Here is a 27,676-nt window from a genome sequence, read left to right on the forward strand (position 1 = left end):
AGATTTGTTAAACATGATTTTCCCTTTACAAAACCATGTTGAGTATCCTTGAGAATTTCAATTCTATCCAAATGATCCTGAATTCCATCCTTGATCATTGCCTCCATGATTTTCCCTACCACTGAAGTCAGACTGACAAGTCAATAATTTCCCACTTCACTCTTAGAGCCACCCTTATGTATGGGAGATACATTGGCACTTTTCCAATCCAAGGGAATCTCCCCAGAGTCCAGTGATGCTCGCATAATTAGCCTCAATGGTTCAGTGCACTCATTTTCCACTCCCTTATGATTATAGGGTATATTCCATCAACTCCAGGAACCTTACTGGCCTGTAGGCTCAAAAGTTTTTTCATTAAATAATCTTGCGAAATTTCAATATTATTAATTACATATTTTTCAACTTCGCTCCCACAATTTCCCATTGCCACAAGAGGTTTTTCATTTGTAAATATCGATGCAAAATAACTGTTTAGTTCATCTGCAACGGCAGCTGGTGTATTTAATACTGTCCCCTTTCCCTTATGTAAAGGTCCAATCTGGTTTGTCCTGCTCTTCTTAGCATTTATATATGTGAAGAATTCCTTATCCCCCCCCCCCTCTTTGCTCTGTTTGCTAGTGATTTCTCATAAACTGCCTTTGCCTGTCGAACCTTTTCTGTGGCTCTATTACAGATCATTTTGTAGCCGTTATAGGCTTCAGTACTTTTTATTGCTCTGTAACCTTTCCATGCCACCTTTTTCTGCTCAAGTAATGGGGCAACTTCACTATTCATCCAACTTGGAACCCTCCTTGTGGAGTATTTTTTTAATGGTAAATACGCATTCAAGGCATCTGTGATTAATGTTTTAAAAGCATACCACAATTCGATTGTATTCATTCTCTGTGCGATATCTACCCAGTTAATAGAGGCCATGTAGTATCTTAAGGCATCGTAATTTCCTTTTCTGAAATTAAAATCCATTCCTTTGCCTTCTACTACTGCTACCTCTCTCATCATCATCCGCCGTAGAACTCCATGATCACTTCCTGCTACTGGTTCCTCTACTGTCAGCCCTGTTATGTCATCTGATTCATGGGTGATGATGAGTCTAGGATATTCTTTTCTCTAGTACTTTCCCTGACATGTTGATATAAATAACAGTAATCTAGTTGATTTAAAAATTTTGTTCCCCATGTCAAGTTTCCTTTCCATTTACTCCAATGAATTAGAGGCAAATTGAAATCGCCCATAATAAGACATTGACGCTTACTTGCCCATTCGATTTGCATGTAGAGGCTTTCGTCATAATCTTTACAGTCACCTGCTCTGTAGATAACTCCTACTCGCATTATACTTTTTTTTTTTTTTTTTTGGTAGTTGTTGGCACATAGGCTTTTGTGGCCATAATGCACCTCCCAAGGTTTTTGCAGTACTTTGATCCAAGCCCGAGGCGGGAATCGAACCCGCGACCTTTGGGTTGCCAGGCAGGCACTTTACCCACCCGGCTAGCCCAGTCGGCTATACCTTTGTTTCCAACTATCTCACACCATACAGATTCTATACTAGCATGTGAAACGTCTGAATCTGGGAAAGCTATCATCACACTTAGGCTGCTTCTGATTAGAAGCATTACCACACCACCCCTTCTATCTACCCTATCCTTCCTAAATACATTATACAAGCTGTACTGAAACTCATCATCCTCAATTTCCAGGTGGCCCCATGTCTCCGTAAGCCCTATTATGTCCGCGTTACTTGTTTTAACCAGCAGTTCGAATTCGCTCATTTTATTGACGACACTTCTAACATTACTATATAAACAATTAAGACTTACTGTTCTTGTATATTTAACAACCCTAACACAACCCTTGAAGTTTTTTAGGCTCACTTCCCTGGAATTAGCTACCCGCTCACTTGAAACGTTTCTGCCCCCAGAACATCTAGATAATATGTCCAGTTGGGGTAATAGATAAGAACTCTTGAGGTATATGCAAGAGTTACTTTGACCAATATTATCAGATAAACGTGTGTCAGTATTACCCACATCCCCCCCCCCCTAACTAGCAGTTTCCCTGAACCTTTAAGGTATCCTCAATAATACTGGCAAAAACTTTTGCACCACCTTTGTTTAAGTGTATCCCGTCTCTACAAAGCAAATTCCTTCTACCTATAAGTGTGGGCCGTGCTGATAGAAATTTCCTCCCTAAAGCCTTGCAGAGTCCTTCAAGTCTTGAGTTAATCCACAAGGCTTTTAACATATAATCCCTCCTATCATGTCTGGGTAGAATTGCAGACACATAGACATTGTGGCCTAGCTTGCGGCATTTCCTCAGCATGGTTCTGTATTTTTCCAACAAATCGTCAGATCGTGTGCGTTTACTTATTGACAGTGAAGTTTTTATTTATAGGATAGTAGATGTCTGTCTAATACTGATTGTTAATTAAATGTTGTTTTTATGATAACTGAAAGGAAGAGCTGGAAGGAAGGGCATAGAAGAGCTAAAAGGAAGAGCTGATGCAGCTAATCAAAGCACCTGGTACAGATGAAGTTTTATTAAAAAAAAAAGCAAAAGAGGTAAAAAAATCTCTAGTTATAATATTGAGAGCATCTTTGAATTCAGGGTAAGTGCTTACAGATTGAAGATGTGCAAATTGTCTCCTGTTCACAAGGGTAGTTCAAAGGGAAATGAAGTGGTAACTACAAGTATAGCTTCTGTGCTAAGGAAAATAGTGGATTCAGCAGCTAAAGAAGTAATGTAATCTCAATAGGTATGGAGCTAATAATGTAGTGATTAGCTACTATAAGGTTTCCACAAAAGAAGTGGATGCAGTGAATAATTTGACATTATATACTTAGATTTCAGTAAAGTTTTCATTACTGTTCTTCATGAATGATTGTTGTATAAATTGGAACAAAACAGTGTGTAATTAAGGTACTTACTACTACTATGGATAAAGGGGCAGAAGGGTAGTCATTAATGGGTACTGCACTTCTTGGACTAATGTTATGAGTTGGGTACCACAGAGTTTGGTGTTCAGCCATTAATATTTATTAATGATGTTGATGTAGGAATTTAAAATGTAATGTCTAAGGTTGCTGATGATATGAATGCAGGCAGGATGCTTAATGACATTAAGCTAGATATGTTACTTCAAAGTCTAGATGAAGTGGACCAGTGGGCTGAAAAATTATAATAAAATATGTAGGGAAAGACATGCAAGGTACTGAATTTAGGTAATGGTAATCCCAGAATAACATGCCATTTGCGTAGCACCAAATTCAAAATAGTTCATAAGAAAAAAGACCTTGGGGTAATTAAAAATCTGAAATGAAGTTCTCTGAATAGTGTAGATAGACTGCTTAGGTAGCTCATGGGGCTCTCTCAGTAATATAAGAATTTTAACAGCAGAGACAAAGAGGTGATTATCCCTTTCTATAAAGCAGTGATTAGGCCACATTTGGAATACTATATATGTTTGGATACCTTATTTATGAAGGGTATAGAGATCTGTTTGTTAGGCTGCTCAGAAGAATAAGAAGATAAGGATACAAAAGGAAGCTTTCTGATCTATTGATTGTACCAGAATAAAAACAGTTTTTTTTTTTTTTTTTTTTTTTTTTTTTAGTTTTAAATAAACCAAATGCTTGATGCCACTTTACTCTTTCTCAGATGACACACAAAATGTGAAATAAATTTAAATAGAAAAGGGAGAGTTGTAGAATAAATGTGCATTCAACAAGAGAGCCAATTAGTGTTGCAGAAGTGGGTAGTTTGAATAAATTTATTATTAGAAGGATAATAAATAATAAAATAATAATAAATTTATTATTTTTTATTAGAAGGAATGGGCAAATGAAGTGAGTAATTTTTTTTTTTCTTTTTCTCTTTGACCCTGTATAAACTTTGCTCCCTTGCATCATTTTACCATTATTAATAATAATCCATCAAACCATTATTAATATTTTCCAGTGATATTTAATTATATTTTTAGAAATAAATGCATTTGCATGTGCTAGCGAGTAATACTAAAACTTTTCAATTAAGAATCTCAATTAAATGTTAATAATGTATTACATATTTGTATTTCAGAATAACTGGAAAAATCCAGAAGAAGATTCCTTCTGCCATGTCTGGTCCTGGTGGAGAAAATGTCTTTCCTACATTACCAGGTTCATATATAAACTTCAAGAATCCTGCTCTGGAATTTGTAAAAGCTGTATGCAAGGTATGTTTCAGTATTTATCCGCTGCAGATAGGTCTGCAATGGATAGAATTGACAAAAATAAATCCAACTGTAAACTGAATTGTAAATTTAAATATGTATTCACCTGTTTTCGTTGAACAATTCAACCTATTAAATTCAATAGTAAGATTTTGGCTGCAAAATTTTATCAACTGTGTAGCAGCTGTCTAAATTTTTTTTTTTATCAACAGTGGTTATATGTACAGGAAATTGCATTTGCATTAGTAAAGTTGTATCATATAGAGGTTCATGGCTTGAATGTTATGTTTGAGATTTCCGTATGCAACTGTTATGCAATTCTACTATAAAATTTCTATACGTTGACCAGACATCCTGTATATTACTACTACTGCTCCCAATAGTGCCATATTTTTACACATGTACTTCATTAAATCTTTAATTTATACCAATTTTTATAGCCATAATTTGGCTTGGTTTCTCTTTCTTTTTTCCCATCAATGTGGGCACCTCCCAGTAATGCTGCTGGCCTTCCAGATTAGCATCACTGGGGGTCTATTGCCCATACCTTGGTTCCAGGGTTACACGTCAGAATCCAGCATGTGCAGCCATGCCCTTTCCAAGTTTCCATGGGTAAATATACCCATGGAAACTTGGAAAGGGGGATCCTGGTGGTTGAGAGGCCCAGCCTTAATACACCACATCGGTCCCTGCTTCTACAAGACAGGAAGTCCCAGACCAGCCCAACTGGGATCAATCGGCGGGTGGTTCTTACTGCTAGAAGCAACTGTGTTTCATTATGTCCCTCCCTTTGGTCCTTGGGATGGGATCAAATCTTATTGGAAACATGGGTATGAGGCTCCCGAGCGAACTTGATGTCCCATTCTTGTACGCGGTACCTGCTAGTTCATGAGTGGATGTCCCCTCAGCTCCATTGTGGGTGAGGTATTTAGGGCATCTGAAATTTTTATCTTACTCTCACGAGTAATTAAAATTGCTCTTTTTCTTCTGGGGCCACAACACAGCCCCTACCTAACTGATGTGATGACACCAATAATAATAACTCAAAAAGACCCAGAACTGAGGATAGTTCACCATCAGTGACACCGCTTTTCCTCATTCTCCATTCCACCGGAGAGCAGTCGCTTGGGAAAATGTCACCCTTCTTCATCCAGAAAGGATTAGAAAGGTTGGCAAGGTCTCCAAAATCTGTCAAAGGGCTTCATTCTAGAGACATTTTAGTTGAGGCTGCAAGCCTAAAACATGTGCAGTAACTTCTGAAAGCTACATCGATAGGGGGAATACCTATCATTGTTATCCCCCCCCCCCATAAAACTCTGAACTCTTCACAGGTGTCATATCAGAGTGGGACCTTCTTCATGTCTCTGAAGAAATCTGCTCTGAATTGAGAGACCAAGGAGTGACAGCTGCTAACATTCAACACCCCACGGCCTCCAACTTCCATAAACGCAGGCTACTTAAACTACTCATTGAGGATCTACATTCTGAACCCACTGAGGTGTTTTAAATGCCAAAAGTACGGCCACTCCCAAACAGTTTGTTTGGGAGTGGCCATGTTTGTTGTGGCTCCCCTGCCTGTGCTCACTGTGGTGCTAAAGGTCACGAGAACAAGGAATGTTTAGCGTCTAAGCCAAATTGTACTAATTGCCAAGGAGAGCACCCTGCATACTCTCGAGCATGCCAGTGGCAGAAGGACAAAAATGATTCAAAAAATAAAAACAGAGCTGAATATATCCTATTAGGAGGCCAGAAAACGCATCCAACCAAGCCCTCATATGCCCAGATAGCATCTGGGAAAACTACCATTGAGACCCAGACTGATATGACAATTCCACCAAGGGAATCATTTACTCCCATTGTGCACTATTTATTAAGTTCCCAAAAGCTCACCCAAAAATCACAGTCAGCTGCCACTCCTATATCCATACCTCCTAATGCTCCAGCACTTCTAAAACACAGTACTAAAGAAACTCCAAAGAAACTGGAACAGCCACCTATAATCCAAGAAACAATGGATGTAGAAGATAAGGAGGTACAGGATGAATCAGTACTGGAACTCTTTGTGGAAGGAGAAGAAATGGATGCGGGCCAACACCCAGTCTTTCCAAAGAAAGAGAAATGCAGGACTGAGAAAACAAAGCCCTCAGCCCTTCGGAAGCCACCAGACAGACCCAATAAATCTAAATAATAGATACATTTAAATTTCTACAATGGAATTGCCGTGGATTCCGTAGAAATAGTGATGACATCAAGGCTCTTCTGAGTAAGCATGAGCCAACTTGCTTTTGCTTACAGGAGACGTATTTTAAGGCAAATGAGGATCCTTACTTGCGTAACTGTTCAGTTATTTGCAGAGATAGAGCTGGGGATGGACCTGCCCAAGGAGGAGTTGCCATCCTTGTGGGTAACCTCCCCACCCCCTTCAAGCTATGCCACTTACCTTCAACCTAGAGGCTGTAGCAGTTCATCTTACAGTCGGGTTCCTCTTAACAGTTTGTTCCATCTATTTGCCACCTGGGAAAGACATCCCCCAGGCAGACATTGATGATCTCATTAAGCAACTGCCGCCCCTTTTCTATTATTAGGGGATTTCAATGGACATAATATTCTGTGGGGTAGTTCTGACATCAATAAAGAGGTCAGATTATTGAGCGACTTCTTTAAAATAATGATCTGGCCCTTTTAAATGTGGGATCTAATAATACTTTTTTTCCACATGGCTACCCATGTGGAAAAAGCCATTGATCTTTCCATCTGCTCCGTTTTCCTCCTTCCTGTGTGTACATGGGAGGTTGAAGAAAGCCTTTATGGCAGTGATCACCACCCCATGTTATCCACCATTTTCAATGGGAGACAGTGCCACCAGTCTAGGATACCTTTAGACATTTGGCCATGTTTAATACCACAACAGTCAGGCAGGAGTCAATTAACGAGGCAGTAAAGCACATCACACGTATAGTGCACGCTCTGATGCTCGAGGGCAATTACTGGAAGAATTTATTATTAATAATAATATGAAGATTTTTAACAGACCTCAACAGTTCACTACGTTCTCCGGAGAATCAAATATTGATATCACCTTCTCAAATTCCTTCTGTAATCTAGCTATCAACGATTGGACTGTACAACCTAACTGGACAACAAGTGACCATCGAGCAATTTCTTTCTCGGTCTCCATACCTTCTCCTCCCTCAGATTCGAGTATCTGTGTGCCTGAGTACGTTCGCTTCTCAATTAATAACATTAATTGGGACATATTTGAACATTCTGTAAATGCTGATTTCTCCAAACTGACTAACTCTCATTTTGACGCCATGTCTGTGTCTGAAGCTGCGACACAGATTCAAAAAATTTTGATTAATGCATCATATAAATCATCAAGGAAAAAACGTGTCAATTCCAAAACTTGTTCCTGGTGGTCGTCAGAATTATCTTTGCTTCGGAAACAGGTCCACCACGCTCGACGCACCTATCAGCGCAATCGTCATTTATCTCAGGCTGATGTTCACATCTTTTATAATAATTACGTTGATCTCAAGAAACGTTATGTGAAGGCAATTGCTACCAGGAAGAAGCAAACTTGGACAGAATTTGTGCACAACTCTGGCAATGCGGACCCGTGGAGGCTACTTTATAAAATTGTAAGAAATAAATTATTTACACAAGAAGTGTATGGATCGATCATATACAATGGTCTGGAGACCACTAACTGGACGGATTCTGTAAATATTATTCTAGATAATCTTTTTCTTCAGGACAATGTGAGCTCCGACTCTGATTTTCACACTAATATTCGTTCTGGCAACTCTCTGTACGTTTCTTCAATTAAGACTGAGGCTTTTAGTGCCATCGAGTTGGACACAGCTGTCAAACAAGTGAAAGTTAAGAAATGCTCAGGGATGGATATGCTGGAGAGTACCTTTATAGTACGGCTCGCCAAGATTAAGCCCAGTATACTTCTACAACTTTTCAACAAATGTTTAGATGCTGGGACTTTCCCAGATCTGTGGAAGACAGCCCTTATCAAGCTGATTAGGAAACCTGACAAGCCCCCCCCAGGAACCGAGGTCTTATCGGCCTATAGCTTTATTGGCCAACCTTGGTAAGCTATTAGAACGTTTAATTGCCCTGCGATTAAACAACTTGTTATTGGAACGGGGATTAATTGCGCCTAATCAGTACGGATTCACTCCTGGAAGGTCCTGCGAGGACGCCCTTGTAGACTTCATTTCTTCTGTTGAACACTCCAGTTTCAAGTATACTCTTGCTATCTTTATTGACTTCGAGGGTGCTTTTGATTCCTTTTGGTGGGAAAGTGCCCTCGAACGTTTACGTCATGCCGAATGTTCCCAGCAACTTTATCTTCTAATTAAGAGCTATTTCTCTAACAGATTTATCACCGCCAGATCTAAGTACAGTCAAATTTTGCGTCAGGTCTATCGAGGGTGTCCTCAAGGCTCCATTTTGGGACCACTTTTCTGGAACTTTGTCCTGCAAGGTTGGATTACCCGAACTTTTGACAACGTGAAGATCATGGCATATGCGGATGATTTGACAGTCCTTGTTGGTGGAAATTCAAGGTCTTCTATTGAAATATCCGCTGAGAAAGTTCTATCTGATCTTCAACAATGGACAGTTGAAAATAAGTTAAAAATTAGTTCTACCAAGACAAAAATTATGATCCTTGGCTCTAAACTGGATGTTCGTCGACCACCAAGAGTTAAAATAAACGATAGACAAATACCTCTAATAACGGAAATTAAACTTTTGGGAATAACTATTGACAGCAAGTTAAACTTTCTCCCTCATTTATCCAATCTGCGAATTAAGATCAGAAATTTCACCGGCGCTCTTGTCAGAGTTTCTAGAACTGAGTGGGGTCTTTCTAGAAGATGTTTAAGAATCTACTATAACTCTGTGTTTCTCCCTATGGTTACCTATGCTGCTGGCGCTTGGTTCCATAGGGTGCGGACTGTACAATTTCAATCAAAATTGATGACAATCCAGCGTACAATGTTACTTTGTATTTTGAAGATTTGTCGAACAGTTTCAACACCTGCTTTACAGGTTTTAGCCGGGACGTTACCACTCTATCTCTACGTAATTTTCAGAGGCTTATGTTATCACCTGAAATGTCAGATTCCCACTGAGATCCTTGGTATTTCTATTAACACTCAAGTTGATGTTAAAGCCGAACGACAAAGAATTTGGCAAGAGTTGATCAACTTGTGGCAGGGTAGGTGGGATGACACAACACTGGGCAGTGTAACGCATAAGTTTTTTCCTGAAGTTGACTCTCTTACGGATAAAAAATCTACAGTCTGGTTTAGCCTTGACTTAGTTACCTCCTATTTGATATCAGGTCACGGATCATTAAATAAGAAATTGTTTAAATTTCGCTTGTCTCCTACGGAACTCTGCCATTGTGGCAGTGTGGAAGATTGGCAGCACGTGTTGTACTCTTGTCCCTCATACAATGAATTTCGAGTAATTCTGCAGAATGCAATTCCCAACTTTTCATCAGGATTGGAACCTAATTTTGTATCAAATGCCACGAGTTACCGCGCTCTTCAGGATTTTGCTAAGGCAAACTTCAATAAAAGGCTCGCAATTCTTTCTGCAATGACTACACATGCGAATGTTTCAAATTCAGCTCAAGACTCTTCACCTTCACTGCAATGACGTCCATTTTCTCAACAAGATCTACCGCTCTGGACTTGTGCTCTGTGTGTGTATTGTGTTTTTTTTTTTTTTTGAAACTCTACAAGTGTCCTACAACTGAAACTCAATTTGATTCCTGTGAAAATTCCTGTGCTCCTTTGTTCGGATGTCTGTTAACTGATTGTGACTTTGTTATTGGTGATTAACTGTGACTTTGCTACTAATGACTGCAGGACTTACTGGATTTAACCTCAACTGTTTTTAAGGTTTGTTTAAGACTTCTGGGCTTGTGCAAAGTTTTGTCGGTTGAATGGGTACTGTTATCCTTAATTATTTTCTTTGAACTTGTTTTGTTTTTTTTTTATGTTAATATGCATAAGATTACTTTCATTGTTTACTTTGAAATTACCTGTGTTTACCTCAATCTGTTGAGGTTTTCTTTTGTACAGTATTTAATCTTTGTATATTTGTATAAGTTAACGAGGCGGAGATGAACTAACGTTCCAGGTGCCGCCCAAGACAAATAAATACATACATACATCACAGGTATCGTCCAAGCAGCGGCAGTTGCAGTCCCAAGGACAGCAACCCGGTTTCCACATTTTCCAAAACCATGGTGGAATGAAGAATGCACAGAAGCTAGAAAGACTCAAAACAAAGCATGGGGAATATTTCGTCGGTACTCCACCAGAGATAATTTAGTAGCCTTCAAACGTGCCCGTGCTAAAGCATGTTACATCAGACGTCAGAGCCAAAAGGAATCTTGGATCCGATATACATCACACCCTCCATCAATCCTTGAACATAATGGATGTACAATTGCAGGCCTAACTGCAATCGCAAACACTTTTGGGGAGACATTTGCTAAAGTGTCTTCAGAAACATCATGCCTCCCAGAGCCCCTCGACGTGGGTACCTGTACGTGGTGAGGGGACCTCCCAGTGATGCTGCTGGTTTTCCAGATTAGCATCACTGGGATCCAACGCCCATACCTTGGTTCCAGGGTTACACCATTGGAATCCGGCGTGTGCAGCCGTGCGCCGCAACCCGTGGAAGCGGAAAGGGGGATCCTGGTGGTTGAGGGGCCCAGCCTTAATACACCACTTTGGCCCCTGCTTCGACAAGACGGGCGGTCCCGGACCGGCTCGACTGGGATCAATCGGCGGGTGGTTTTATACTGCTAGGGTCAACTGCGTTCCAATAAGTCTCCCTCCCTTTGGTCCTGGGATGGGATAAAGACTTATTGGTAACGTGGGTATGGTGTTCTAAGCGAACTCGGCATCCCATTCGTGTACGCAGTACCTGCTAGTTCACGAGTGGGCGCCCCCTCATAGGGCTCCGTGGTGGGTGAGGTACTTAGGCATCAGACATTTTTTCTTTACTCCTATGAGTAATTTAAATCCCTCTTTTTCTGGGGCCCAAACAAGGCCCCTACCTAATCGATCGTCGGAAGAAAGTGAGAGCAATTCTGCTAAAAGAGCCAGAACTGAGGAGAAAACACCATCTGTGACACCGCTTTTCCTCATTCTCCATTCCACCGGAGAGCAGTCAGTAGGGAAAATGTCACCTTTCTTTATCCAGAAAAGATTAGAAGGGATGGCAGGTTCACCCAAATCTGTAAAACGGCTGCGTTCTGGTGATATTCTTATTGAAGCATCGAATATAAATCAAGCAGAAAAAATTTTGAAAGCCACATCTATAGGGGGAATACCCATTATTGTAACCCCTCACAAAACTTTGAACTCTTCACGAGGTGTCATATCAGAGTGGGATCTCCTTCACGTTTCTGAAGAAGAGATCTGCTCTGAATTAAAAGAACAAGGAGTAACAGCTGTCAAGCGAATATCCATGCGTAAGGATGGGAATCTCGTCCCTACCCGAGTTCTCATCCTAACATTCAACACCCCAAGGCCTCCAAGTTCCATCAAGGCAGGGTACTTAAACTGCCCAGTGAGGATTTACGTTCCAAACCCACCGAGGTGTTTTAAATGTCAAAAGTACGGCCACTCACAAACAGCTTGTCGTGGTAACCCTGCCTGTGCTCGATGTGGTGCTAAAGATCACGAGAGCAAGGAATGTATAGCTCCTAAGCCTAACTGTATTAACTGCCAAGGAGAGCACCCTGCATACTCTCGAGCATGCCAGCAGTGGAAGGACGAAAAGGAGATACAAAAGTTAAAAACGGACCTTAACATCTCCTATCCAGAGGTTAGAAAACGCATACAACCAATAAATAGCGGGAAGCCTTCATATGCTCAGAAGGTTTCTGCGAAGTGCACTATCGGTACTCAAACAGATATGACTATACCACCAAGAGAGTCGTTCACGCCGATTGCACGCTATTTATTGAGTTCACAAAAGCCCACCACAAAAACACAATCAGCTGCTACTCCAATATCCATACCTCCTAGTGCTCCACCACTAACAAAACCAAGGGGTAAAAAAGAGCAACCAAAATTAACAGAATCAATGGATGTAGAAGACAAGGAGGTACCGGACGATTCAGTCTTGCAACTCTTCGTGGAGGAAGAAATGGACACCGGACAGCGTCCATTCTTCCCCAAAAAAGATAAAGCCAAGACTGATAAAAGTAAGCCCTCAGCACCTCGGAAGCCGCCTAATGGACCCACCAAGCCAAAATAATGGCTAAATTCCTACAATGGAATTGTCGTGGATTCCGGCGAAATACAGATGACATCAAGGCCCTCCTGCAAAAGCACGAGCCAGTTTGCTTTTGCTTGCAGGAGACTTATCTAAAGGCAAATGATGATCCCACCATGCATAACATCACAATCTTTCGTAAGGATAGAATTGCGGATGGTCCTGCCATGGAGGAGTGGCTATCCTTGTGAATAATCAGACCCCAGTTCAGCCCTTGCTAATTACAACCAGCATAGAGGCTGTTGCAATTCGCCTTACAGTGGGATTTCTATTAACGGTCTGCACTATTTATTTGCCACCTGGGACTGACATCTCCCAGGAAAACCTTGATGATCTTGTAACGCAGTTGCCTCCCCCTTTCTTACTTCTTGGGGATTTTAATGGACATAACACCCTGTGGGGTAGTGCTAACATCACTGGAAGGGGATGGGTCATAGAGCGTTATGCTCAATGACAATGCCCTTTCCCTTGTAAATACTGGAACAAACACCTTCCACATGCCTACCCGTACTTTTTCTGCCATTGATCTCTCTATCTGCTCCCCTTCTCTACTCCCTTCACTCACTTGGGAAGTGGAGGAGAATCCATACGGAAGTGATCACTTCCCTGTGATAACCTTGTTACACAGTGGAAGACCATGTCTTCCTTTTAGGTTACCACGGTGGAAGTTTGATCAGGCTGACTGGAATGCCTTCCAACATCAGGCAAATTTTGACCTCAGTACAGTCAGTCAGGAGCCTATCAATGACGCAGTAACGTACATCACAGAAATCATTGTCCAAGCAGCTGCGAATGCTGTTCCAAAAACATCTGCCCGGTTTCCACCATTTCCCAAACCTTGGTGGAATTCACAATGCACAGCAGCAGCAAAAAAGGCTCAAAACAAAGCGTGGGGGATATTCCGTCGATATCCTACCACTGTTAATCTATTGGCCTTCAAGCGTGCACGAGCCAAAGCACGCTACATTCGCCGTCAGAGTCAAAAGGAATCATGGATCCGTTTTACATCATCTATTAACCAGTCTACCAATTCTAAGGTAGTCTGGGATAAAATCCAGAAAATGAAGGGAAAATATACATCCCACCCTTCTTCAATCCTAGATTATAATGGATGCGCTATTGCAGATCCAACTGCAATAGCCAATGCTCTTGGGGAAACATTCTCTTCAACATCTTCGTATTCCCCATAGTTCCTGGTCCTGAAACATAAACTGGAAAAACAGGCACTTAATTTTAAGTCTAAGAGCATCTATCCCTACAATGGGTCGTTCACTATTCAGGAGGTGAAAAGAGCCCTCGCCCTTTCCAAAGCAAGTGCTGTTGGACCAGATGGCATCCATTATGAAATGGTTAAACATCTTTCACCAAAATCTATGGATTATCTGCTCTCTCTGTATAACAGAATCTTTATTGAAGGGCAGTTTCCGGATTCCTGGTGCAAGGCAATCGTTCTCGCCTTTGCTAAGCCAGGAAAGGATCCAAAAGTCACTACCAATTATCGTCCTATTGCTCTGACTAGCTGTCTGTGCAAAATCCTGGAGAGAATGGTCAATTCTCGTCTAATATGGTACTTAGAATCAAATGACCTTCTCTCCAATATCCAGTGCGGCTTCCGAAGGAACCGGTCCACTTTGGACCATCTTATTAGACTGGAAACATCCATCCGGGATGCTTTCCTAAAACGCGAACACTTGGTGTCGGTGTTCTTTGACATGGAGAAAGCGTATGACACAACTTGGAGATTTGGCATCTTAAAAGATCTGCAATATCTGGGTCTTAGGGGGCAACTCCCCATTTTTATTAAAAACTTTTTAGCCAATCGATCTTTCCAAGTTCGTGTGGGATCCTCACTCTCTCGTTCCTTTAGCCAAGAGGAGGGAGTACCACAAGGATCAGTATTAAGTGTCACGCTTTTTGCCATCAAAGTAAATTCCATCACAGAACAACTTCCTCCAACTGTAAACAGTGCCCTCTATGTTGATGACTTTAACATATTTTGTCAGTCATGCAACATGAGGGTTATTGAAAGACAACTGCAGAAAGCCATTGATCGCCTCAATTCCTGGGCACTTGCAAATGGCTTCAGGTTCTCGCCGGAGAAGACCGTTTGCATACACTTTTGTCGTAAGCGTAATCTTCATCCTGAACCTGAATTAAGGCTCGGACAAAATGCTATTCCAGTAGCGGCGGACACAAAATTTTTGGGACTCGTATTTGATGAAAAGTTGACTTTTCTGGATCACATCCGTCAACTCCGCACAAAGTGCACAAGAGGGCTGAATATTCTGCGCTCTCTTTCCTCAACATCTTGGGGTGCGGATCGATACACCCTACTACGCATCTACCGTGCACTTGTACGATCCAGACTAGATTACGGGTCCCTGGTATACAACTCGGCCAGAGACAGTGTACTTCGTTGGCTGGATCCTGTCCATCATCTGGCTCTCCGTACCGCTATTGGAGCATATCGAACATCTCCAGTCCAGAGCTTATACGTCGAAGGAAACGAACCGCCGTTATCGCTTCGACGTAAGCAGTTGTCTCTAAACTACGCTTTAAAGCTGAAATCCCTGCCAGACCATCCTTCGTGGCCATCCGTTTTTGAGCCACAATGGGAAAATTTGTACAACACCCGTAAGACTGCCAATCGTCCTTTTGGTATTCGTCTCCAAGAGCTACTCAAAGAACTTAATATCAAGGTAGACAAGGTTGCTCAAACACCGAAGCAACCCCTTCCACCCTGGCATGCTCATGTCCCGGCATGTGACTTGTCCCTTAGAAATTGGGGTAAGTCGGACACTCCATCGTCTGTCTACCTGCAGCTTTATTCAGCACACCGAGCTGAACATTCTGACTTCGCGCCAGTCTACACAGACGGCTCGAAGGCGGAATCATATGTGGGATCTGCTGCTGTCTTTAGAGACAGCACTACATCGGAGCAGATTCCCTCTGAATGCAGCATATTTACTGCAGAGCTGCACGCTATAAAGTTAGCCTTGGATCACATTAGTAAATGCCAATACCAACGGTTCATTTTATATTCCGACTCTCTCAGCGTGTTACAGGCTTTAATAACCGCGAGATATAATCCTTATCCAGTTCTGTCTAGCATTCAGCAGAAGATTCACGTTCTCCATGAACGTGAATATGATATCCGCTTCTGCTGGATTCCCAGCCACATTGGGATTAGGGGAAATGATTTGGCTGACGCTGCAGCCAAATCAGCAATTCCCAATAATAACCACTGCCTGTTAGTCCCCTATACAGACTACAGGCAAATAATACACCAAAAGATACATTCCCAATGGCAGGATTCGTGGAATAGACAGACTGCGAATAAATTATATCATATAAAATCTGTAATTGAACCGTGGCAGTCTGGTCTGCGCAGGAATCGTAAGGAGGAAGTTGTTCTTGCCTGGACCCACATAGGACACAGTCATTTAACTCATTCGTTTTTGCTGAGGGCTGATGACCCTCCTATGTGTGAGTCCTGTGGCACAATTTTAACAATCAGACACATTTTAGTTGACTGTACCAGTTTTAGAAATGCTCGTTTTACCGCTTTTAACCATCTGACTGAGCCGTATACACTCAGTCAAATTTTATCCGACAATGACCATGTGTCTGCTATTTTTAATTTCCTAAAATCAGTAAACCTTTTTAATCATATTTAAAAAAATCATATTATTTTATGATTTTCTATCGTTACTTGTTTACTGATATTTGTCTGTTACAGTTTATACTTGTTTTTATAATCTGATGTAGTGACCTAATTCAATAGGTCACTGAAAATTTTTTACTTTTTATGACAAGGTTTTGGCGCATTATAGCCATAGTTGCTGATGCGCCAATAAAACTCAACCAAACAAACAAACAAACAAACAAGCCTCCCAGAGTTCCTGACCCTTAAACAAAAGTCAGAAAAACAGCAACTGAAGCTGTCTTCAAACAGCAGTGAGGAATACAGTCAGGCTTTTACACAATGGGAGCTGAAAGCAGTGCTCTCCCTATCCAAGGCAAGTCTGTTGGGCTAGATAACGTCCATTATGATATGACTAAACATCTTTCATCAGGATCCATGGATCTCTTGCTCTGTCTCTATAATAGAATCTATGCTGGAAGAGCACTTTCCAGACTCCTGGCATACAGTAACCGTTATTGCCTTTCTGAAACCGGGAAAGGATCCAAAAATGCCAAAAAATTACCGTCCTATTGCTCTGACCAGCTGCTTGTGCAAAATCCTGTAAAGAATGGTCAATGCTTGCCTTATGTGGTACATAGAAGCTATTGACCTCCTTTCCAGGACACAGTGTGGCTTCTGAAGGAACAGGTCAACACTTGACCATTTAATCCAACTGGAAACATGATGCCTTCCTGAAACGTGAGCACCAGGTGTTAGTTTTCCTCCACATGGAAAAAGCATATGGCACTGCTTGGAGATATGGAATCTTAAAAAGACATATACAACTTTGGTCTTAGTGGGACACATTGCCATCTTTATTAAAAACTTCCTCTCTAACCGGTCCTTTCCAAGTTCGTGTAGGATCCACTCTCTCCTGGCCATTTTTGCCAAGAAGAGGGAGTTTCCACAAGGATCAGTTCTAAGTGTTATGCTTTTTTGCCATCAAAGTAAAACTATTACTGAACAACTTCCTCCGACTGTAAACAGTGCCCCTCTTTGTAAATGACTAGCATTTTTTTCACAGTAATGCGATATGAGGGTCATAGAAAGGACAATTTCAGCATGCCATTAACCACATCAACTCTTGGGGCAATGGCTAATGGTTTCAGGTTCTCTACACAGAAGACCATCTGTGTACACTTTTTGTCGCAAACGGAATCTTCACCCTGGACCAGAACTCAAGCTTGGACAAAATATCCAGTAGCATCCAACACAAAAAGTTCTTAGGGGGCTCATATTTGATGGCTTGTGTGAAATGTCAACTTCCAATAAATGAGAAGTTGACATTTCTATCACATATCTGTCAACTACGCAGACAAAAAGTGCACAAGGGAATTGAACCTCTCCTACCCGCGATTCTCCTCCAATAAATGGGAAGCAGACTGCTGCACTCTACTCTGCCTAAATTGTGCACTTGTCCGTTCTAAATTAGATTATGGGTCCCCAAGTGTATGCATCAGTAAGAAACAGCGTACTATGACGGCCAGATCCAGTTCATCATCAAGCCATCTGCGTTGCTACTGGAGCTTTTAGAACATCTCCTGTCCAGAGTTTATACTTCGAACAGGTGAACCACCTCTGTCTCTCTGATGATAAAAGTATCTAAAAATATACTTTTTATATTGAAATCCCCTGCCAGACAACCCTATGTGGACATGCATTTTTTGAGCCACTATGGGAAAACTCTCTACAACACTTGTCCACACTGCCCAACTGTCCCTTTGTTATCCGGGTCCAAGAGCTGCTCAGAGAGCTTAGCATCTCGGTTGACAATGTTGCTGAGTCACCAAGGCAACGACTTCCACCCTGGTATGCTCAGCTGCCATCATGCGATTTCTCCTTTAAAAAATTGAAGTAAGGCCCCCCACGCCATCTTCTGTCTACCAACAACTCTATACTGCCTCACCAAGCTGAATACTCTGATTTCTTGCCTGTCTTCACTGATGGCTCGAAGTCAGAGTTTTCTGTTGGATCTGCTGCTTTTCTGGTAGTACTATATCTGGGAAGATTCCCCAGTAATACAGCATATATATAGCTGAGTTGTATGCTATAGAGTTAGCCTTGGACTGTATTGAAAACTCACAACTACCAAAGGTGCATGGTGTATATTGACTCGTTAAGTATACAGGCTTTATCGGGGATTGGGTACAGTCCTCACCCATCCCTGACCTGGATCCAGTAGACGTTACATTCTCTTTTTTGAGCATTCCTTTGACATCCATTTCTGCCTGGATCCCCAAGGCCACATTGGGATCAAGGATAATGAAGCGGCTGATGCCGCTGCCAGATCACCACAACAACAGCACCATGTTAGTCCCCTTGTACAGACTACAGGCAGCTAATACACTCTACATTACTCTCCAATGGCAAACAGTCCGTGGCATGGGCAGGTCACAAACAAGCTATATCAGATAAAGCCTGTTATCCAAAATTGGCAATTGAGTCTGTGCAGGAACCATAGAGAGGAAGTTGTCCTAGCTCATCTCTGCATAGGACATAGTCATCTTATGCATGCATTCTTGCTGAGGGCAGATGATGCTTCTATGTGTGAGGATTGTGACAGTTTTTTTAACCAAATGTCCATGATATAGACAGAAACTTTTTTATGTATTTTAATGTTTTTTACCCATCTGACTGAGCCTTATACACTGTTTTTACGTTTTTAAAATCAATAAACCTTTTCTATTGTATTTAAATATATTTTTATGTTAGTTTACCTTGACCATATTTATATTTCTATACATGTTGACATAGTGACCTAAGTCATTATGTCACTGAAATTTTTACTGTTTATATTGTAGGGGATGTGGTTTTGGCACATTATAGCCCTAGTTGCTGATGCACCATTAAAACCCAAACAAAAACAATCTCTTTCTTTTTATTGGAATTTATATATAATAACCATCCAGGTGATATTATGTCATGCATTTGCTTTGCTTAATCTGCAGATTGTACTTTTTGTAAACCTAATCTTTGGGCAGTAAGTTTTCATCCATTTTAATCATACATTCTGCTGAAACTAGTTCCTAAAATTGGCTTATTGTGTGATTGTGTTATTGTGTATTAAGTGATTGTTGAAAAAAGTGATTACTGAAAAAAAAAATGATTACTGGTTGAAAAAGTGATTGCCTTTACCATTAAAATTATGTTTTAATTTGACTGAAATACATGTTTGAAATAGAATGATAAAGTGAAAGTATGAGTTATAATACTCAAGTTGAGCTACTTATCTTGTTTCCATTCTCCTGGTAGTTCTTTCAGGTTAGAATGAAACTAAAAGAACTGCCAGGAATAGTTTAGAGTGATTGATTTAGTTTAAAATGATTCTAAAATATTAAACTTTGAGTATTTTAGAATTACTAATCAAGAGTTGTTTATAAATAATATTTTGGTATTATTAGGTTTTATCTTTGGATAACAATATTAGTGATGAAGTCATGAAGTTAAGACGTGACCTGCTTCGTCTAATAGGTGTTGGTGAATTCAGCGATGAATCAGATTGGAAAGACCCATGTCTGTCATTTGTGTTACCAGAGGTGGGTACACTTAATTGAAATATACACTCAGTGATCACTGAATTGTGACCACCCCATCTGTAGTGGACTATGACGCATAGCTTGCAGTATAAAAACCAAACAGGTTCGTATGCTAGAGCAGTGGTAATTTGCATCTGGTCATGTAAGTCAAAGTGGTAAAGTAGTAGATGTAGTAAAGATATCACGGAGTTTCCAAAGGGCACACGATTGTGGGGGCTTGTGCATCAAGTGCTTCCATATCAGAAACAGCATGTCTTGTCGGTTGCTCATGGCCTACTGTGGTTAAGGTGTACAAAGAATGGTGTCAGACAGGTCAAACCACCTCCTACCAACAGAACTGTAAAGGATTACATGTGGTAGGTGTTCGTGGTGAGTGAAGGGTGCAGTGCAGTGCGTTGTACAGGCTGAACAGCAGGTCACTGTGGCACAGTTGACATCTCAATACAATATGGGGAGTGCAAGAATATCCCAAATGACTGTGCACTAATACATATATAGCCGACCGGGCTAGCCGAGTGGGTAAAGTACCTGCCCGGCAACCCCAAGGTCGCGGGTTCGATTCCCGCCTCGGGCTTGGATCAAAGTACTGCAAAAAAAACCTTGGGAGGTGCAATATGGCCACAGAAGCCGATGCGCCAACAACTACCAAATCAAAAAAAAAAAAAAAAAAAAACTAATACATATGGAGTTTCACAGCAGACGACCCAAGACACACCCTCTTCTCACTGCTGATCATCGTCGATGGCGAATGCTGTGGTGTAATCAACAGGCTGGTTAGATACTGGTGGACTGGAAACAAGTGTGCCGGTTGGATGAGTCTAAATACATGGGACACATGCCAATAGATACCTTTGTGTGTGTGGGACAAGCAGCATGAATCCATGGTCCCATTGTGCACAGTGCACACTATCCAAGCAGGTGACAGTGGTTGCTTAATATGGAGTATTTTTTGCTGGCAAGAACTAGTGCATATGAATTAATGTTTCACTGGTGAGTTCTACTGGCAGTTGTTAGGAATCAATGTGCACCCTACAATGTTGCATTTTTCCTGGCCAGAAATGCAATCTTTCACGATGATGATGCATATGTCATCAGGCTCACATATTTTGCACAAGTAGTTTGAGGAACACAGTTAAGATATCACCCATCTTCATTGGCCTCTGAATTTGCCTGACCTCAATCCAATTGAACACCTGTGGGATGTTTTGGAATGGAAAGTGAGGCATACAGATATGCAAGTCGTTTATTCCAGCACTGTGGAAAGCCTTGCAGAAGCATGGCTACAGATTCCTATGGACACCTTCAGAAATCTAGCAGAGTTAATGTCTAGGCAAATAGCAGCTGTTATCCATGTGAATGGTGGCCCAATGCAGTATTAGGTAGATGGTCATAATTCAGTGATCATTGAGTGTATATTTGGTTATACATTTCATTATAGTTGTAGTTAAAAATATTATTGTCTCATAAATTTCTCCTGGTTTTGGTTTGAAGCATTACTATGTATTGGTAATCTGCATACGATGAAAAAAAAAAATAATAAAAATAAAATAAAACGAAATAAATAAAATGGCTGTGTTCATCGTCCAAATCAGTTATACCCAGTAAGTGTGCAGGCCACTGAAGGTGTAGATCACTCGTTATGGACAATCAGCCCTCAATGCTCTCCTGTTTCTTAGCTAGAGTAAGCCTTCTTTCTTCTAATATTTGTAACAGTTACCTTTTAATGTTTGTCTGTTTTAATACTTTTTTTATAACTCTTATATTGGAACTGCTTTTTACTAGGCAGTACCTGACTTTCATCACCTGGTGTAATATCAATACTTTTTTTTTTTTTTTTTATGTGAACCCCAAACACGAGAGGTATTAGAACCTATAGTACTTAGTACCGTGCTTGGGTTGGAGGTTGAGAAGAAGAAAGAAGATATTTGTTGACATTGGACTTGAACTTCTGTAGACTGTAATTTTCAGGAAATACGTATAAAGGAAGGTTGTTCCAGAAAACAGTAGTTGAATGAATAAACGAGGAAGATGAAAAGTTGGTTCTATGAGTTTGAAGTTGGACAGTAAATGGATGTTGGCTGGTGGCAGCACGTGTTCGGACTGTTTTGAAAGAGAGAGCGGGAATTATAGAAGCCAATTCAGAAGAACAGTGCCCATGGAAGTATCTGTAGAAGAGGCATGCAGCAGAAACAGTACGTCTATGAGAAAGCGAGTGGAGAGACTCTGTTAGAGATGATTCATTAATTAACCTAACTGCCCTCTTCTGAATGGAATCAAGAAGCCTGAGAGAGGTTTTGGGGGCACCACCCCAGATGTTGGCACAATATTCCATGGCAGGGCAGATTTGCGATTTATACAAAGTGAGCAGCTGTTTGGAAGAAAAGTAATGCCGAGAGTGAAAGAGAAAACCAAGTTTTTTAGATGCAGAGGAAGCAATATTTGTAATGTGCTTGTGCCAAGAGAGATTAGAAGTCAGGGTAATCTCCAAAAGAGATATATCATTTTGCCTAGAAATCGGAGTGTCACTAAAGATAAGTATAGGAGCAGAAGAATCCTTTTTGCGAGATATAAGACAAGACTGAGTTTTAGAAGGGTTGAAATCAACTAAGTTGTCTTTGCCCCACTGGAGAATTACCTGAAGATCGGCATTTAAGGAATTGGTAGCAGATTTTCGAGAAGTTGAAGCTGATTGAGCAGGACAAGGTTTCTCAAAATGGAAAGTGAAATGCAATGTGCTATCATCGGCAAAACTATGGATAGGATTTCCAGTCAATGGAAGAAGGTCATTAATATACAAGAGGAAAAGAGTGGGGGAAAGAACTGAACCTTGGGGGACACCGGCATTAGTGGAGAAGTTAGAAGACAGAGAGCCATCTACCATCACCCTCAGTGAGCGATCAGAGAGAAAACTGGATAACCAATTATTAAAAACAGTTGGCAAACCATAAGATGGAAGCTTGTTTAGAAGACCTTTATACCAAACACGATCAAAAGTCTTTGAGATGTCAAGAGCAACTACTTGTGTTTCACCGAACCTTTCCATTGAATTAGTCTATAAATGGGTAACATAAGCCAGAATATCACCAGTGGATCGACACTGACGGAATCCATACTGGCGATCGTTGATCAGACAGAAGGTTTCTAGGTAGTTTAAGAGTTGGCGGTTAATTGATTTCTCCATTACTTTAGAAAGAGTAGAAGTAATTGCAATGGGACGATAATTGAATGGGAGGGATTTGTCACCCTTTTTAGGAACTGGCTGAATATGAGCAAATTTCCAAGCAGAAGGAAAAACACCTTTGGAATAAGAAAGTGAGAAAAGGCGGCAAAGAATAGGAGTAAGTTCAGGAGCACAGGTTTTGAGAACAAGTGGAGAGATATCATCGGGACCTGGAGCTTTCTTAGCATCAAGATTCGTCAAAACCCTTCTGACATCCTTTTGACGGAAGACCACAGGAGGCATTGAATGGAGCGTGTTGGGAATGGTAGGAGGTGTTTTACCAAGATCATTAATACATGAGCTGGAAGAAAAATGGGATGCTAGCAGGTCAGCTTTATCCTTGGCTGAAGTGACAACAGAAGCATCTGGTTTGGACAGAGGTGGGAGCAGAGATGGGCAAAACTTGCGGCCAATAGCTTAGGCAAGAGACCAGAATGCTCGGCTATCGTTAGGGCAAGAAGCAAGTTTTCTACTCTTAGCCTGTTCAAACTCTAGTTTGGACTGATTAATAACTGGTTTACAATTGTTGCAAGCTTTGGTGTAGGCAGAAAATGAAGCTGGAGAATTAGAAACAAGCCAATTACGATATGCAACATTCTTCTCTTGAACAGCCTTAGCACATTGATTGGAAAACCAAGGTTTAGATAAAGGACAAGATTTTAAAGTGGAGTGTGGGATAAAGGATTCCATTCCTGCAAGAATAATTTCACTGACACAATCTGAGCAAACATTGACATCAGAAGTTTTGAAACAGTAATCCGACCAAGGAAAAGAAGAAAAGAAGTCTCGCAGGTCATCCCATTTTGCATTCTTGTAATGCCAAACAACACGAGGTTGGGAATAGCCGTGAGATAAAGATTCCATTGGAGAAGAGACAATCACCAAGTTGTGATCTGAAGTGCCTAAAGGACCTCTCACTTCGACCGTGTACTTAGAAGGGTGGTTTGTGAGAAAAAGATCAAGCATATTGGCTGTATGATTAGGAGTGTCCGGTATTCTTGTAGGTAAATGAACAATCTGTGCTAGGTCATTAGTAATTGCAAAAGCCTCAGCATCTCGACCTGCTGGGTCAGTGTGACTAGAAAACGGAAGCCAGCTGGAGTTGTGAACATTAAAATCAACCAAGGAAAATTACCTCACTGTTAGGAAAGTTGGACTGGAGAAAGTCAAGTTGCAAAGAGAGGAAGTCAAAGAGCTCTAAGGGATTAGTGGAGTTGGGGGAACGGTAGAGACAACAAAGAGAGGAGATTCCAAATTGCCAAGTCTCTGATAGGGAATATCAGAACGGACATATGCACAAGTACCACCTTTGAGGCGAAAGGAATCATACAGCGAATAATTTGGGCATCTGAGATGAGCAGTAGTTGAATCAACCGATAACTGAGATTCTGTCAGAAAAAATACATGGGGTTTGGCAGATTGCAAGTGGAAATGGACATCGTTGAGATTAGAATTGAGACCACGTATATTTGTGAAATGAATTAGGAAGTGCTTGGGAGGTTTAGATCTTTTCGCAGATAAGCTTGCTCTATTAGTTTGACAATTCATGGTGTATTCAATAGTAAGAAAAAGTGGGTGGGACATGCTGTATGAAGTAATGAAATTTTTGGATATGGCGTACACGTGGTAAGAATATACCCAGATCCTTGACATAACGTGGCCTCGACAATGCTCCCCGCATACACACTACTTGGACTCCCTCCAGTCACTATCTGGCAGAGTAGAGGTAGCAAGATTATACACTAGCTGATCCGGAAGCCTCCTATAGAGTTACCAATAGGTTTGGTCTGGTGTACTAACTAGCGGCCGGTCTGTGAACACCATTTTAGAGCTGGACCCTCAAAATGTAAGGAATATTGGATCTCGCCACAACGTTCATCATAACCTCGAAAGTCATCGGAAAGGGTTGACCGGAACTTAGCTCTAGGGACTAAACATGGGTTCCACCTCTTCAAGCCTCCAATAAGCAAAGTGGTGGTATTTCTCCGGTTGATGAGAATCATCTACCACCTAGTACTGCCTGGTAACATAGAGGGGCGGCGTTCCTCCATGTGGTGTGGGCGCCACACCTCGACCCCTGCTTAGGTTGGTTCACACCTGGGTGGTCACCCACTATGTACTTGTGCATGGAGGTTATACCTAGGATTACTAACAGTCCCACCATCGTGAAGGTGCAAGCAGAGGATTTGGCTGTCACAGACCGTCCAGACTTCGCCGAAATTGGATCCATCTGACTTGAGTGTCACCCGAATATCAGTTCCATCAGCATTTTAGACTCCCAGGTAGCAAGTACAGCTTGTCTGGCATATCTGAGAGAATGTCTGTGACAACCTCAAGGACTTGGTTTGAATTAGTGAAAATCAGGTTTATTCTCCAGAGCAAAGCTTCGTATTCCCCCCCCCCAACATTTCTTCTATCATGCAGTATGGAATATGCCATCAGTATACAACAGGCATCATGGTATGAGTTAATATTCCCTATATTTTACATCTTTAAAACAGTTTGCAGGCCAGCTATTATATAGTTTGCTAGACCAGATATGTTGGTAATTATTTGGGTGGCATCCTGGTCAGGGTTTGTTTTTTTTTTATAAGAACCTCAAGCACAAGCGGGATTAGAACTATAGTACTTATTTCCATTCATAGGTTAGAAGATGAAAGAGAGGATACTTGTTGGCATTAGAATTTTTGTAGTTGTAATTTTCAAGAAATACGTATGAAAAGAGGTTGTTAAAGAAAATGAAAGTTGAATGAATAAATGAGTAAGATGAAAAGTTAGTCCTGTGAGTTTGAAGTTGGACAACAAAAGGATGTTGACTAGTTGCAGCACATGTTCAGACTGGTTTGGAAGAGCAAGTGGGAATTATAGAAGCCAATTCACCAGAATTTTGTCCATGAAAGTATCTGTGAAAAGGCATATTAAGCAGAGAATGGAAAGACTCTTAAAAAATGAGTCATTAATTAAACTAACTGCCCTCTTCCGAATGGAATCTAGAAGCCTGAGGTTTTGGGGGCACCGCCCCAGATGTGGGAACAAATTCCACAATAGGGCAGATTTGTGATTTGTACAGAGTAAACAGCTGTTTGGAAGAAAAACAATGTTGAGAATGAAAGAGAAAACCCAGTTTTTTAGATGCAGAGGAAGCAATATTTCTAATGTGCTTATATCAAGAGAGATTAGAAGTCAGGGTAATCCCTAATAGAGACACATATTATCTTGCCTAGAAATCAGAGTGTCATCGAAGATAAGCATAGGAGCAGAAGAATCCTTTTTGTGAGATTAGCAAAGGCACATGATGCAAGAAAGCAAGCTTATATTGCATCAGCAAAAAAAAAAAAAAAAAAACCTTATTTCACCCATCCACTTGCTCCAAATGTTTGTAAAGTTCTGCCTTGAATCTATTTAAGCTATCAATTTCTACAAACAAATGAAAGTATGTTCCAGCAATCAACCACCCTCTGGCTAAAGGCAAACTTCTACACATCTATCCTACAACCGTCTTTCCTAAATTTGAATTTATGCCCTCCCAGGCGATTATATATAAGACAGGACTGACATTTTAGAAGGATTGAAATCAACTAAGTTATCTTTGCCCCACTGGAGAATTACTTGGAGATCAGCATTTAAGGAATTGGTAGTGGATATTCGAGAAGCTGAAGCAGTTTGAGCAGGGCAAGGTTTCTCAAACTGGAAGGTGAAATGTGATGTACTATCATCAGCAAAACTGTAGGTAGAATTTTTGGTTAATGGAAGAAGGTCATTAATATACAAGAGTAAAAGAGTGGGAGGAAGAGCCGAACCTTGAGGAAAACCATTATTAGTGAAGAAGTTAGAAGACAGAGAGCCATCTACCATCACCTGCAGTGAGTGGTTAGAGAGAAAACTGGATACCCAATTCTAAAAAATAGTCGGAAAAACCATTAGATGGAAGCTTGTTTAAAAGGCCTTTATGGCTTACCTGGTACAAGTGGGCAGGGAAATTACGTCACTACAGGTGCCTCCGTAGCCAGGTGGGCAGGAGCAGCAGTGCGTAGCATGTGCTTCTTGATTAGACCGAGATTCGAGCCCGTGACCACCAGATGCGGAAAGGTCAGGGAATGACCACCGCATACCCCCGGAGCTGTTGTTGTTGTTGTTATTTGGTTTTTAGGAGCATTAGCAACTAAGGCCATATTGCTCCGGGATATGCGGTGGTCATTCCCTGACCTTTCTGCATCTTCCGTATTTGGTGGTGACGGCTCGAACCCTGGTCTAATCAAGAAGCGTGGGCTACGCACTGCTGCTCCTTCCCACCTGGCTATGGAGGCGCCACATCCCCAGAGCAATATGGCCTTAGTTGCTAATACTCCTAAAAACCAAATAACAAACAACAAACAAACAAACGTCACTACAAATCCACAAGTAAATAATTATATAGGTCATTTAATGCCTGACTTAGCCAAGTGGTATGGAGCGATGTGATGTAGCACACGCTCTTGGAGCGGATCGGGGTTCAAGTCCATGATTGCTAAATACAATTAACATTTGTATTGATAATTTATTGTAGTGCGTAGCACATGCTTCCTGATTAGTCCAGGGTTCGAGCACCGTGACAAAATACGGAGGATGCGGAAGGTCAGGAAATGACCACCTCATATCCCCAGTCCGGATAAAGGGTGAGGATTGCCTTCAGAAAGGGCATCCAGCTGTAAAAATTTCATGCCAAAA

The 27,676-nt window shown here is 41.2% G+C and overlaps 1 protein-coding gene across 1 annotated transcript in view; it reads left to right on the top strand.

The window, feature by feature from the left end:
- The window catches only part of PolE1 (DNA polymerase epsilon catalytic subunit 1), a 650,197-nt gene that overhangs the window by 590,177 nt on the left and 32,344 nt on the right, over positions 1-27,676 (top strand). The window contains 2 exon segments of the mRNA XM_090380641.1: positions 4,074-4,209; positions 19,615-19,749. Of these exon segments, the coding sequence (XP_090236767.1) occupies positions 4,074-4,209; positions 19,615-19,749 (271 nt within the window).

This window comes from Mastigoproctus giganteus, chromosome 9 (assembly GCF_048544385.1).
Source record: "Mastigoproctus giganteus isolate SK-2022 chromosome 9, ASM4854438v1, whole genome shotgun sequence".
NCBI classification, from domain to species: domain Eukaryota; kingdom Metazoa; phylum Arthropoda; class Arachnida; order Uropygi; family Thelyphonidae; genus Mastigoproctus; species Mastigoproctus giganteus.